Below are 13,210 nucleotides of genomic sequence, written 5' to 3'. Positions count from 1 at the left end.
CACTCACACGTATCGTCACACCGACTGTGACCTCTGAGCTGGATTGTGTCCCCAGCTTTAGATGTATTCACACACGGTCTGAGCTCTCAGACGTCCCCTCACTCCACTTTTGTGTTTCTCTCTCTCAGCTCCGGCCTCTCTGACTCTGGATCCTGACACAGCCCATCGCAAGCTCATCCTGTCTGAGGACCTGACCAGCGTGAGACACGGAGACACACGGCAGCGGCTCCCGGACTCCCCGAAGAGGTTTGATCCCTGTGTCTGTGTCCTGGGGTCTGAGGGCTTCACATCACGGAGACATTACTGGGAGGTGCAGGTGAACAACAAGTCACAGTGGGATGTGGGATTGGCCCGAGTGTCTGTCAACAGGAAAATAATAAACACACTGTCACCAGAGAACGGATTCTGGGTTGTGATACTGAGAAACGGGGATGAATATAAAGCTTGTACCTCACCTCCCACCCCACTGACCATGGGCGAAAGACCCAGGAAGCTGGGAGTTTACCTGGACTATGAGGGAGGAGAGGTGACATTTTACAACGCTGATAACATGTCTCATCTCCACACTTTCACCCAGACTTTCACTGAGAAACTTAATCCTTTCTTCGGTCCCGGTTTGAATTATGGCGGCAAAAACTCTTACCCTCTGAGGATCTGCCAAGTGACAGATTAATGAGAAGGAAATCCTCAGCCATGACCTGTGTTTGGCTGTGATGGCCACCAGTCTGTACCTTTTATAATCTGTGTCCTTATACAATAAAGCTTGTAGTTTATATTACACCTTTCACTCTGGGACCGCGGCTCAATCCTTTCCGAAATCGACTATGAAGCGACGGTTGTGTTTGTGAGCGAATGTAGAATTAATTTGCACAGAGAAAAGTCTAAAGTAAGTCACATGTGACACAATGAACGTCAGGCTGGAGCTTTCAGCTCCTGATCTCGACAATAATAATCCACACATTGTGCACAGCTCCTCATCACTTCTGCCAGACGTCTCAAAGCCCATCCCAGGCTTTCTAAATCTGCGTTAATCCCAACGATACTCATGGGGTTTATCATTGACTTTCTGGTTAAATAATAAAGCGCTCTCTGTGTACAACACGGGAAACGGTTTTAAAAGCCCCCATATCCGCGGTGTTTCAAGTGCAATAGTTCAATAAACCCCGATATTTGCGTTAATCACAATGATATAAATATGGTTTTGCGTTAACTTTGGGTTTTGATTTTAATCCCACAGCCGGGGATTAACACGGGAAACGGCTGTAAATTCCCCTCAGATCATCGGGGTTTAAAGTGCATCAGTGCAAAATATTCCTAATTCTGCATTAATCCCAAACCGCTTTTTGCATTAACTCTCTCCCTCTCTCTCACACTCACTCTCACTTTCTCTCTCTCTCTCTCTCTGTCAATCAGCCGCTGGAGGCTTTGCTACAAACAGGAGACAAATAGGGGCGGGGCCAGGGTTAGGGGCGTGGCCTGAGCTGGGGGCGGGGCCGGAGCTGGGGGCGGGGCTGGGTTCGGTCACGGGGCCAGAGCAGGATTTTGATCTGTTGACCATATTTGGGTTTTAAAGGGATGCCGTCACTGTCTTAAAGGGGAGACGAGGTTTAATGGGGTTATAGCCCTTTTTATAATAAAAATAGTAATCCTTGTATTTGACCCGAGTATCATCACGTCTTCGGAACGACTCAAAGCGCTTCACAGGATACACCGTAAACTGTCTCTGCAACAGGTCCTGTAGCTCAGTGATTAGAGCCCTGCCTCGCAAGCCAGAGGCAGGGGGTCAATCCCCAAGTGGGGGCGAAACCTTTTGCAAGTTTCCTCTCTACCCACAGATACACCAAGACACACAAACAGACGAAAGCAAGCTCGCACAGGCACACACAAAGACACACCCCGATACACATATCGTCAGAGACACTCATACACAGAAACAGAAACACACAGACACACAGACAAACAGACACAGAGAGACAAACACACACAAACACACAGCCCGGGACAGGCAGAAATCGCAATGTCTACCCGAGTGTCCATCACACAAGACTGGCTTGATTCCCACATTGGTTGCCAACCTCCAGATCAACTCGAGGGATACACTGTTCACCTTCCCTCAAAGAGTAGAAGGGATTTTTTTACTAAACGCGCGCTTTGCGGAGTCTGTAAGACGTGAACTGCGCAATATCGAATGTCAAGATTATTAATATTTTTATGAGGTGTACTGAGAATACTGTGGAAGTTACACTGTGCAGCCCGCTATCTGGTGGCAGTAAAGTGGTGCTGCAGGGTTTTGGCGGGGCTAGAAATGGACTTCACTCTGTAGCAATAATAATAATAAAAATAATAATAATTCTTGCATTTGATCCAGTGCCTTTTCACATCTTCTAGACGTCTCAAAGCGCTTTACAGAATATGCTGTCAAGTGATTTGACTGTACATATGTGGATGAAACGCGGCAGCCAATTTCGCACAGCAGCGACCCACAAACAGTCATGGATTGAGCGATCAAATTACCATTTTTTTTTCTTGATGGATCATTATTTGCATTTATACACCCAACCGCTCCCAGTGTTTCTCCTGTATACACACAGACTCTCTGTGGGTCTCTTCTGTATAAACAGCCACTTCCAGTGCCTCCGATTGTATACACACAACCTCTCCCAGGGTCATTCCTGTGGACACCCGACCTCTGCCAGTGTTTCTCCATCATACACCGCCTCTTCCAGCATTTCTCTTTTACACACAATGTAATGGAGAAACTACACACCTTCACACCTACCTCTCCCGCTGTCTCTCTTGTATACACACAGCCTCTCCCAGTGTTTCTCCTGTACACGTAGCCTCTTCCCGTGTCTTCCACTGTATAAACCAACCTCTTCCACTGACTCCCCTGTATATACACAGCCACTGCCAGTGTCCTGCCTGTATACACACAGCTCTCCCAATCTTTCTCCTGTACAAACAGCCTCTTCCAATATCTCCCACATACACACAGCCTCTCCCGGTGTCTCTCCTGTACACACACAGTATAAAAATATAAATAACTTTAATATTATATATTGTATAAATATAAGAATATAAATGCAGTATATAAAACAATTGTATCTCTGACACACTCACACGCTTGAAGGAAAGCAAAATAATTCAGCAAAGTCTTTTGCAAACTTAATCAGCCTTAAGTTATGATTAACACATTGAATCAGCCTTAGACAGGTATTACCTGATTTCTATCACGATGTTGTAGAAAATCTCTTATTTCCAAGGGAGAAATGACGGATTTGGAATCATACAAATTTATTTTGCCAATAATTTAATTTCTATTTGCACAATAAAAATATTCATCATTGGAATATCAATCACTATCAAAAAATCCATTCAAAAAATTATATAAAACTGCAGACAGTATTTTGATTTAAAGCGAGTCCGCCTTTCTTAAAGGGGAGACGTGTTTTTTTGGGCGATTCAAAAGTCTTTTTGTAACAACAATAACAATAATAATTGTCTTTATCCTAGCGCCTTATCAGGACTTTGAGACGTCTCAATGCGCTTCACGGGATAGTGTCGTGACTGAGTTTTTGCAGGATTCAATGCAAAGTGTCTTTGTAAATTGTCCTGTAGCTCAGGGGTTTAGACACACAACCACACACAGTCACACACATATACACACACAGAGAGAGACACGAACACACACACATAAGAGTACAAACATACACACACAGACAGCGATACACACGAGCATCAACGCAGACAGATACAGAGACAGACAGATGACAGACACAGACACACAGACACAGAAACGCAGACACAAACACACACAGAAACAAACAGACACACACAGACACACACGACACACACACAACACAGCCACAGTAATACACACACCGACACACTCAGAAACACACACACACACACACACACAGGCACAGAAACACACACACAGACACGCACGCACACACACACACACACACACACAGCCCGGGACAGGCAGAGATCACAGTGTCCACCCGAGTGACCATCACGCAGGAATGGCTCCATTCCACATTTGTTGCCGAGCTCCAGATCAGCTCCAGGGAGACACTGGTCACCTCCCCTCAAGGAGGAGAAGGGAGTTGACTAAACAAACGCTTTCAGGCGTCTGCAAGACGTGAACAGCGCAATATCAAATGCCGAATTATTATAAATAGTATAATCACACAGTATATAATGAGCAGTTACACAGTGCAACACCACCGACTGGTGGCAATACTGCGGAAACGCAGGTTTTTATTTGTAATTTGAACCCAGACTGAATCACTGCAAATGATTACTTGCCTCAAATCCACGAGGAGAGAAGGAGAAGCAGTGAATTGTTGTCTGTGTCTGACCGCTGTTTTGCATTAGATGCTGATAACCAGACCCAGGGACTGAGCAACACAATTAGTGTCGTGTGATTCATTGCTAAAGAGTTTATTGACATAAACACATGAAAAGGAATGAAAATGGATTCGTCAATTATGAGCCAAAACTGAGGAGAAGCTCCGAGTCCTGATCCTCCGTGAAGGAGGAGAAATAAATGCAGTTTATTGTTTGTTGTTGAGAAACTGCGAAGTAACTCGGAATCTCTGTCTGTCCGTCGGCCTTGGACATCCTCCCGACATGAAAGGCCTTTACACAAGGACATGTTGTTTCTCCCTCTCTCTCTAACACTCTCTCACAATATTACACTCTGTCTCTGTCTCTCACATTCTTTATCTCACTCTCTCTCTGAGTGTCTCATATACACACACATTCTCTCTCTCACTCTCTCCATTGTAGACAGGCAGAGTGCATATGGGAGACAGACAGTGAAGGAATGAGTGACTCTGTGTGTTCATGGACCTCACGTTTCAGGAGGTTGTCATCCCACAGCCATAGAGGATTCAGAGAGAGTATCTGTGCTTGTGGTAGGAAGAGGGGACGGTCAGTGCAGAATTCACATGAATGTGTGGCATTAACACATTTGTCCCGTCAGGGTGATGACAACTCTGTGGAGAGGAGCCAATGGCAAATGGATGCTCTGTGGGACACAGAGAATAGTTTCGATGAAACAGTTATTTGGGACAATCCCGTCAAAGGTATAGATAGATGTTTCTCCCGTGGTCACAGAAGATGCGGATGCAGCCAACGCTACCGTATCGGATACGTGGGCAGAGAAATTGTATAGGTCAAGAATAAAACGAGAGAAATTACGACAAATCAATCGGTGCTCAGGCTAGATAAGACACCGGATCGCACGGGGTGAATCCTAGTTTACTAAAGGAAATAAGTGGTGCAATCCGTGACAAAATACATCTCCACAAAGAAAATTATGGTTTAATTTAGAAGAGCCAATACAATCCAAAAAAACGGATAAAGTTTTTTTATGAATTAACGAAGAGGGTGGAATAAGGTTCTACAGTTGGTGTTGTTATGCATTTTAAAAACGCGTATTAGATAGTATCATACAATACACTTGTAAACAAAATAGAAGCCCACGATTTTAAAGCGAGAGTGGCAGCATGGAAACAGAATTGTCGCGGATACTGAAAGCAGACTGTAGAGGTGAACGGTTAATATCGTTCCTAACATAAGGACTTGCAGTTATACAAACAATGCTGCAGGTGCAATCTATCGAATGATATGCACACATGTGCCATTGCCAGTGGACTTGTGTACACTCTGGTTCTACCTATAAAACCCAGTACACTGGCAGCTTTCACACAGAAATTTCGACACCCATTGATGGAAAGGTTTCACTTGGTGGCACTTTCAGTTTGGAGGGAAGTCTGCAGCGGTGTTCTCCATTTGTCTGTATTGGGACCACTGCTGTTTTTGATCGATATATATAATAAATATTCAATATGTTAACAAAACGGGCAGCGCCTTCCTAGGTGAAGTATAGGAACGGAACATGGAGGCTGCTAGTAATTAAGAAATTAAATCCTGCAGCATTGTTTGCATATCTGCAAGTTCTCACATTAGGAACGATAATAATGTGTTGGAATGGATACAGAGGAGATGTACCAGAATGATACCTTGGATGTGGGCTGTTCAGTAAATGTTTCATTTTAGTTACCTGGTGTTTGGTGGACATCTGACTGAAGACCGTGCAAATCTCTTTGCAGTCCAGAGCAGCCGAAATAAACTGAGAGATTAAGCTCGGCTGCAGTAAAAACTTCACAGCTGGTCAACAAGGGCAGCATCTGGCAAAGAATTCAGCAACTGTCCTTCTAGCCAAACCCGAGAAGATTTGACGTTGCATCACTGGGCACACAACAGGAGGCAAAGGATCGACAGAATGTATACCCACAGCGCAACGTGTGCAGATGACCTCAGATATTAGATATTGATGTGAGCAACAAAAATGATTCTATGAATGGAGGGCCTGGACTATGAGGTGTGGCTAAGTATATTGGCCATTTTGACGCCGCAAAAGAGATTTTTGGGAGGCGACATGATTGCTGTCTTTAGTCATCTAAATGGGTGAAATTCAGAATAAATTTACACAAACACTATTTCAGTTCGCGGAGTGTTAATCTGTGGAAAATTCACGCTTGGGAGTCAGAGGCTTGAAGCAACGAGTGTTGTTTTTTTGAAACACGAATCACATATCTTATGAAATAACAATATGTAATTCAGCGCACAGAGAGATTGCGCAATCGGTGCATCCACTCTGTGATAGTTTGGTACAATATTGGTTTCACTCTCACTGGGTAAGATCAAACCTGTGTGATGGATATTGGGCCAGAACAAGATCAACAATTTCTTCATCTCCAACTCACTAGCCTGATAACGAACCTCGTCTTATAACATTGAGCTCGGCCGCCATTCATTCCCTGTCATCACAACCCACAACCACAGGCATTTAATGCAACGTGCAATTGGCCTGAATCAGACACAGACACACCCTGACCACAACACGGGTTAGATTTCATTCCAGCTTTCTGTTGTTGCACACGTCACCTTGAATGTGGCTCAGCCCCCATGAGATCCTGCTTACCTCCCCCAAGGAATCCAGTCAGCAGTTGGTGCCAGCAGCGAAACATTGGCGTTACACAATCATTGGTGCAAATAGCCTATTCCAGGTGGAGACAGTCCTGGGTTATAAAGACTGGCAGCTTTGAATGTCCAGGACTGAAAGTCTATCCGCTGCTGATAGACAATGTTGAGGGCTGTAGCCTACTTTCCGTGGCAGTATTTGCCAACAATTTATCGGATACTGATAGTTTATTATCCTATTCTTGCAGCTATTGGTATTACAGGTAATAAGTTACAGCAGCATTTTACTTGTATCCCTATGTACCACAAGCTTTTTTATGGCACACTCATCTACGTTTCCTTGCCCAGCTGTGCCTCCTATTCCGCTGATGTCTTTTTTGATGTCTCCAGAAGGATATGATTCTGTGGTTGGCTCAACCCTCTCTGCTCTCGCTGTGAGACTGGTAGTGTGACCCTTATGTTTGATGGTCTGCTCGCTACCTCGCGTGTAACTTAGGGGACCATAGACACAATCCAAGCGAAATATCTTCCGGTCTGATCTGATGATCGCTCAAAATGGTGTGATGTGAAGACATTGAGCGTCCAGTGTTTCAGGACATATTGGCTGTAAGAATGTCTGACGGTGGGGGATGTGTGAGTATATGAGCGAGTCAGCGGCTGGACGGGCCAGTTCTGTCAGTAGGTTGAGAGCCAGAGAGATTCCAGGGTAGGAACGGTTTGCAGATGTTTTGACAATCTTGATACCCTTGTATCAAGGGCGAAACCTTGGGCAAGTTTCCTTACTCCACACAGAGCCTAATAATAATCCCTCCAAAACCAAAAACAATAATAAATTGGTCATTTTCAATCCACGACTGTTTGTGGGACATTGCTGTGCGCCATCGGCCGCCGCGTTCGCCCACAAATATACAGTCAATTCACTTTACAGTGTGTTCTGTGAAGCGCTTTGGGACGTCCTCCCGACGTGAAAAGCGCTATATTAAATGCAAGGATTATTATTATTGTGTTTTCTAGGAAGGAGGCAGTGAAGCCTGGCAAGTACTAGATTGATGGAACTGCGGAGATTATAGGAGTGAGGATATGTTGGTGCTTTGAATGAGATGAATGTTGTGAACAGAATAGCTGGGCAGTCCACGGAGAAAAGCATTGGAGAACCACGGAATCATTGGTATCTGATCAACAATAGAATGATTGAATTGTTTTCAATTATTTTGTAACTTCATTTTAATCAATGCAAGAAATGCTGGAAGCTTTCTTTCCCAAAATATAATAACCAAGTAGAACAGATACATGTGATCAAGTTTATTTGCGTTTAGATGCGAAATTTTAATGCGTGTGTGCCCTTTACATATTTTGATTTTATTGTGAATTATGCTTTCGTAATGTATATTTTTAGCAATAATAGTGGAAATGTTATCTTCGTCTTAAACATTTGTAGGCGGATTTCCAATTCATGTTCTCGTATGAACGGAACACATATTTATGTTAATTTTGATCCACAAATTTCAGGTTATCGTCAAAGCATTTACTTCACCAGATCCTACCAAATGTTGACATAATTCTGAATATAGAAGAATGATGAATATTGCAATCTACCAACTTTATTTCGTGGATGCTTATCCAGGGAACGTGGAGAAACTTCATTCTATTTTATGGTAATGTCACAGGAGATCGTTTGTGTCCAAATGAATAGACGAAAGGCAGAGAATGAGTTTGAACATCTTATATGTTATTCGGTTTTCCTTAGTCTGTAGTTCATTGGTTAAATTATATATGTAGCTCAGTGGTTGGCGCAGTCGCCTAACAAGTGAGATAACTATGTTTGAACCCTTCAATCTCTCTTAATAATGCATTCAAAATATTTTTGAAAACAAATGATTAATTCAATCCATGAACATTGGTGGAGAACAGCTCTGTGAATGCAGTTCGAGCAAAATACCTTCAAATTACGCAGCTAACAGTTAAATATGTTTGATTGCTGTTCACTTATCTCACAGGGAACTTGTTGGCCATTGTGGTCCTGTCCCGAGGAAAGTGTGGGCTCTCAAAATGTATCACCCGCTACATGGTGGCCATGGCAGTGGCCGATCTCCTGTTCGCCATCACCGAAGTGGTTTTGAACCACATACATTCTCTGTATTTCAATCACACATTTCTGGACATCACTCCCGTGTGTTCACTCAGAATGGTGCTGATGTCGGCGGTGACACACATGTCAGTCTGGTTCACAGTGGCTTTCACCTTTGATCGCCTGGTCGCCATCTGTTGGGTGAAACTGAAAACGAGTTATTGCACCGAGAGAACAGCAGCCGTGGTTGTAGGAGTAATTTCTTCTCTGAGCTGTTTCATCAGCATTCCCTGGTACCTTATGTATGAGCCCAGAGAGATACTGAACAAAGTTCCTTGGTTTTGCAAGTTCAAAGTGGTTTACTACACCTCTCCCACATCGATTGTATTTCACTGGTTTGACACTATAATAACTCCGTTTGTTCCATTCTTTCTGATTCTGCTGATGAATGTGTTGACAGTCAGACACATTTTAGCTTCGAATAGAATCCGCAGAAACCTCCTGCAACAGAAAAATGAAAATGGCATTGATGCAGAGATTGAGAATCGAAGAAAATCAATCATCTTACTCTTCGTAATATCAGGCAGCTTCATCCTGTTGTGGCTAATGTATGTTTTAAATTTTATATTTTTGCGAACCTTAGTCAATTACTTCTACCAAAGCTACAGAGACCCAGTGTTTGTTGTCCAAGAAGTGACTGACATGCTTAAGGTTTTGAGTTGCTGCACAAACACCGTCATTTATGCTTCAACACAATCTAAGTTCAGAGAGGATGTCAAATATCTTGTGATCTTTCCGTTTAAACACATATATAAACTATTTAAATAAAGGAAAATGCGTGGCACTCGATGTAATTTGTGAAATATTAACAACGAGCCATCGTCTAGTGGGACAATTGGTAGCTTCCGAAAGTGTTTCACAGAATATACTGTGAAGTAGGTTCCAATTAACGGATGAATGGGGCTCCTTGGTCTGTAAGCCTCCTTGTTGCTCCGTGAAAGTGCCTCCAGATACATTCATATTTTTATTATTATTATTAATATCATTAATTTATTCCAGCTTCCTTTCAAACTACGCTCAGGAAAAGTCAACAAGGATCAATTACGTGTTGCTGTTTAACCAGAAAATTGTTTTAAACATAAACTCATCACGAGGAAAATCGTGAATTAAAGATAAATGAAACATTATTCAAATAATCGTTGGTTCGTCAAGTTGAGGTAACGGCCAACTTCATATGTTAAGAAGGTTAGAAATGCAAAAGGGAGAGGAGGGTGACGTGGCTCAGTTGGTAAGTAACAACAACTTGTACGCTTATGTGAGGCTATTGGATGAGGAGAGGATCGAGATAGAGTTTCCGTTCCGCCTTTCGTTTTATTTGATGAGTTACCTTATCAGCTAATAAACAATTCACCTAATTTGAACAAAGCCATTGTGTCATGTTGTATTCTCTTGTTACTCTAAAGTTTGGCAATCACATGCTAAGCATGTGATCGATTAGAGAAATGCTCGCCTTCCTGACCCACTGCACCAATGGCCGGTATTATTCCACTCCCCACACTGAGGCCTCCCAACAGTCGGCTCCTGCTGCTGCCACACGAGGAAGTTCAACAGGGAGGGAGCGCAAAGTTAGAAGGTTGTAAATGGTATCTAGTCAAATACGTTCACCACCGGGACACATGCGGCCGTCATTTGGACACCACTTTTGTAAAGTATCGAGGCAGTGTATTGTGCAAGTAATTGTGACTGTCAAATTGCAGTGAAGTGAGCGTCCAATTTGTCTTGATGGTGTTGTCAGCCAGGATTCCTGGAGAAATTCACTTATATTTTTGATGCATGTCATTGTACAGAATATTGTCAAACAAATAAACATATACAGACTTACCCAAAAACACACACACACACATCGACACACACACACACAACAGCACAGAAACACAGAGTCACAAACACAGAGAGATAAACACTCACAAACACACGCAGATATGTAAAGAGGGAACGAAACACATAGGCATATATGCAAACAGAGACACACACATACACACCCACAGAACACTCAAACGCGCACAGACAGGAACACAGTCGCAACCAACAACAAGAAAAACTTCAAATTGTATAGCGCCCTCCATGCCACGTGTTGTCCAAGTTACATACGCGCAGACAGAGAGAAACACACAGGAAACGGTATATTGGAAGGTATGATACAAGTCATGCCAAGCGACTGCAAGAAGTTTGGAAGGAAAACGAGATGGATTTCCGTGATCTTTGGCTCAGGAGATTCCTATTTTCTTATGCTCTTATGATCGTATCCCAGACAGATGTGCAACAAAGTCAAACGCCGTTAATATCTTATGGTTCCTGCTCATTAAACGGTCCGCGGGAAGATTCGCCACAGATCAGAGTTTATCCCGCTATCATTTGAACAGGGACTGCACTCAGTATAAATTTCTCTGTGCAAAAGTGCTTTAATGTACAAGGATTAGACTTGTTATCAGTGTTGCGGAATGCCACCTGTCCCCGCTCAATATCCAGGTGTTCTCAAAGGACCAGTGATTCTCTCTCAGGCGGGTACTCGTTGAGGTCAGTGCTTCATATTCATCCCCAATTCTCAGTCACAATCGAAGATTGAATCTTGTTGTGAACTGTCACACAACGGGACAGGTATGAGCCCAAAATTTCTTCATTTGATCGACAGCGAGAAACATTGGTGCTCAGGCAGCAAGAAGAACGATTTAGGAAGACTTTAAAAAAACTGACACCCATCAAATCAATTTAATTTTTCATAGTACGGAACAATAACTTTGCAAATTCGTGAAAGAAAATTGTTTTAAGTTGATTAAAAATTTATATTAGTATAACGCATATCAATTTGAGAGGTGAAGGCAAATTCTCACCGTATTCATCAACTTGGGGATCAGAGCTGAATGGGGTGATTTGGGGAAAGATGATCCCTGGTGAGGGCAAAGATATAGGTCTTGGGACAGACTTGAATAAGTTAAACCAGGGTGTCAGACAAAACAACTGCGAAATGGAGATACAGAATTTGTCCAGAATGGCTGAAAGCCCCATGGTGTGTGTAATGCGAGGTATTTCAAGCTGCCTGGCAATGTTGGAGGGTAGAGAGTGCATTCTTGCTTGTGGAGTCCTGAAGCTCAGTGTTCAGAGAACTCGCCTTGCAAGCGAGACACCTGGGTTCAATTCAAGGCTGGGCGAAACCTTGGGCAAGTTTGATTACTCCACACGCCACATAATAATCCCTCCAAAACAAAACAATAATAAATCGATCATCTTCAAATTACGACTGTTTGTGGGACGCTTCTGTTGGCAATTGGCTTCCGCTTTTCGCCCACAAATACACAGTTAATTCATTTTATAGTCTAATCTGTGAAACGCTTTGAGACGTAGAGAAGACATGGAAAGCGCTGCATCAAATGCAAGGATTATTATTATTATTATCTGGATGTGACAGAAGTAGGGTGTTGGCGAAACTTTGAAACTGATGGACCGGGGCATGGACAGCCAATGGAGGACATTTAGAAAGTGGGTTAATGGCCCTTCGTGTATTTTGTACAGAACACTGTCCAGCGGACACGGCTTGCGGTTGCAGGGGCTCAACTCAGGACAGATCAACGCGAAAGACTATTTCAGTCAGCGAATAGCGAACATGTGGAACAGGCTCCCTAGGGAAATGGTTGAAGCAGGAAGTGTTGATTCTTTGAAACACATATCAGGTCGTTTTATTTTAGGAAATAACACAATGTGATATGGCATACAGGAGTTCGGGACATATGTGCATGTGACCACCTGGAATGTGGAAGGCGAAACATATGGATCTTGATCTTTTTCCATCAAGAATTTCTGATATCATTCTGTTCTGAAAACACATGAGTTACCGAGATATTGATGTTTGGCCGGTTGTGCAGGGCTGAGCTTGGGAAGGTCTCATTCAGAACGTTAGTGCTTTCAAGCCGATGCTGTGTACACAACAAATACATCAGGCAATTACACAGCGCCTCTCACATAATGGAGCATTTCAAAGCGTGAGACAGTGGTGGAGCACGTCAAAGCCCTCCATGGCCTCGCCCAACCGACGTCTGCCACCTCCTGAAACCAATACCAACCCGCCCATTCCCTATGTTCAGCCGGCTT

General features: G+C 43.2%; 1 protein-coding gene across 1 annotated transcript; it reads left to right on the top strand.

Annotated features, from left to right (window-relative positions):
• Positions 1–161: 161 nt before the first annotated feature.
• LOC121851589 (zinc-binding protein A33-like) lies at positions 162–694 on the top strand (the record flags this gene model as incomplete). The annotated part of the gene is made up of 1 exon (XM_042345592.1): positions 162–694. A coding segment is annotated over one exon (512 nt), but the record flags the coding sequence as incomplete, so codon positions are not given.
• Between the last annotated feature and the right edge of the window lie 12,516 nt (positions 695–13,210).

Source organism: Callorhinchus milii, unplaced genomic scaffold (genome assembly GCF_018977255.1).
Source record: "Callorhinchus milii isolate IMCB2004 unplaced genomic scaffold, IMCB_Cmil_1.0 Scaffold63, whole genome shotgun sequence".
In the NCBI taxonomy this organism is placed as follows: Eukaryota; Metazoa; Chordata; class Chondrichthyes; order Chimaeriformes; family Callorhinchidae; genus Callorhinchus; species Callorhinchus milii.
The sequence above is the reverse complement of the archived record's forward strand: the minus strand, read 5'-3'. Positions and strand labels throughout refer to the sequence as shown.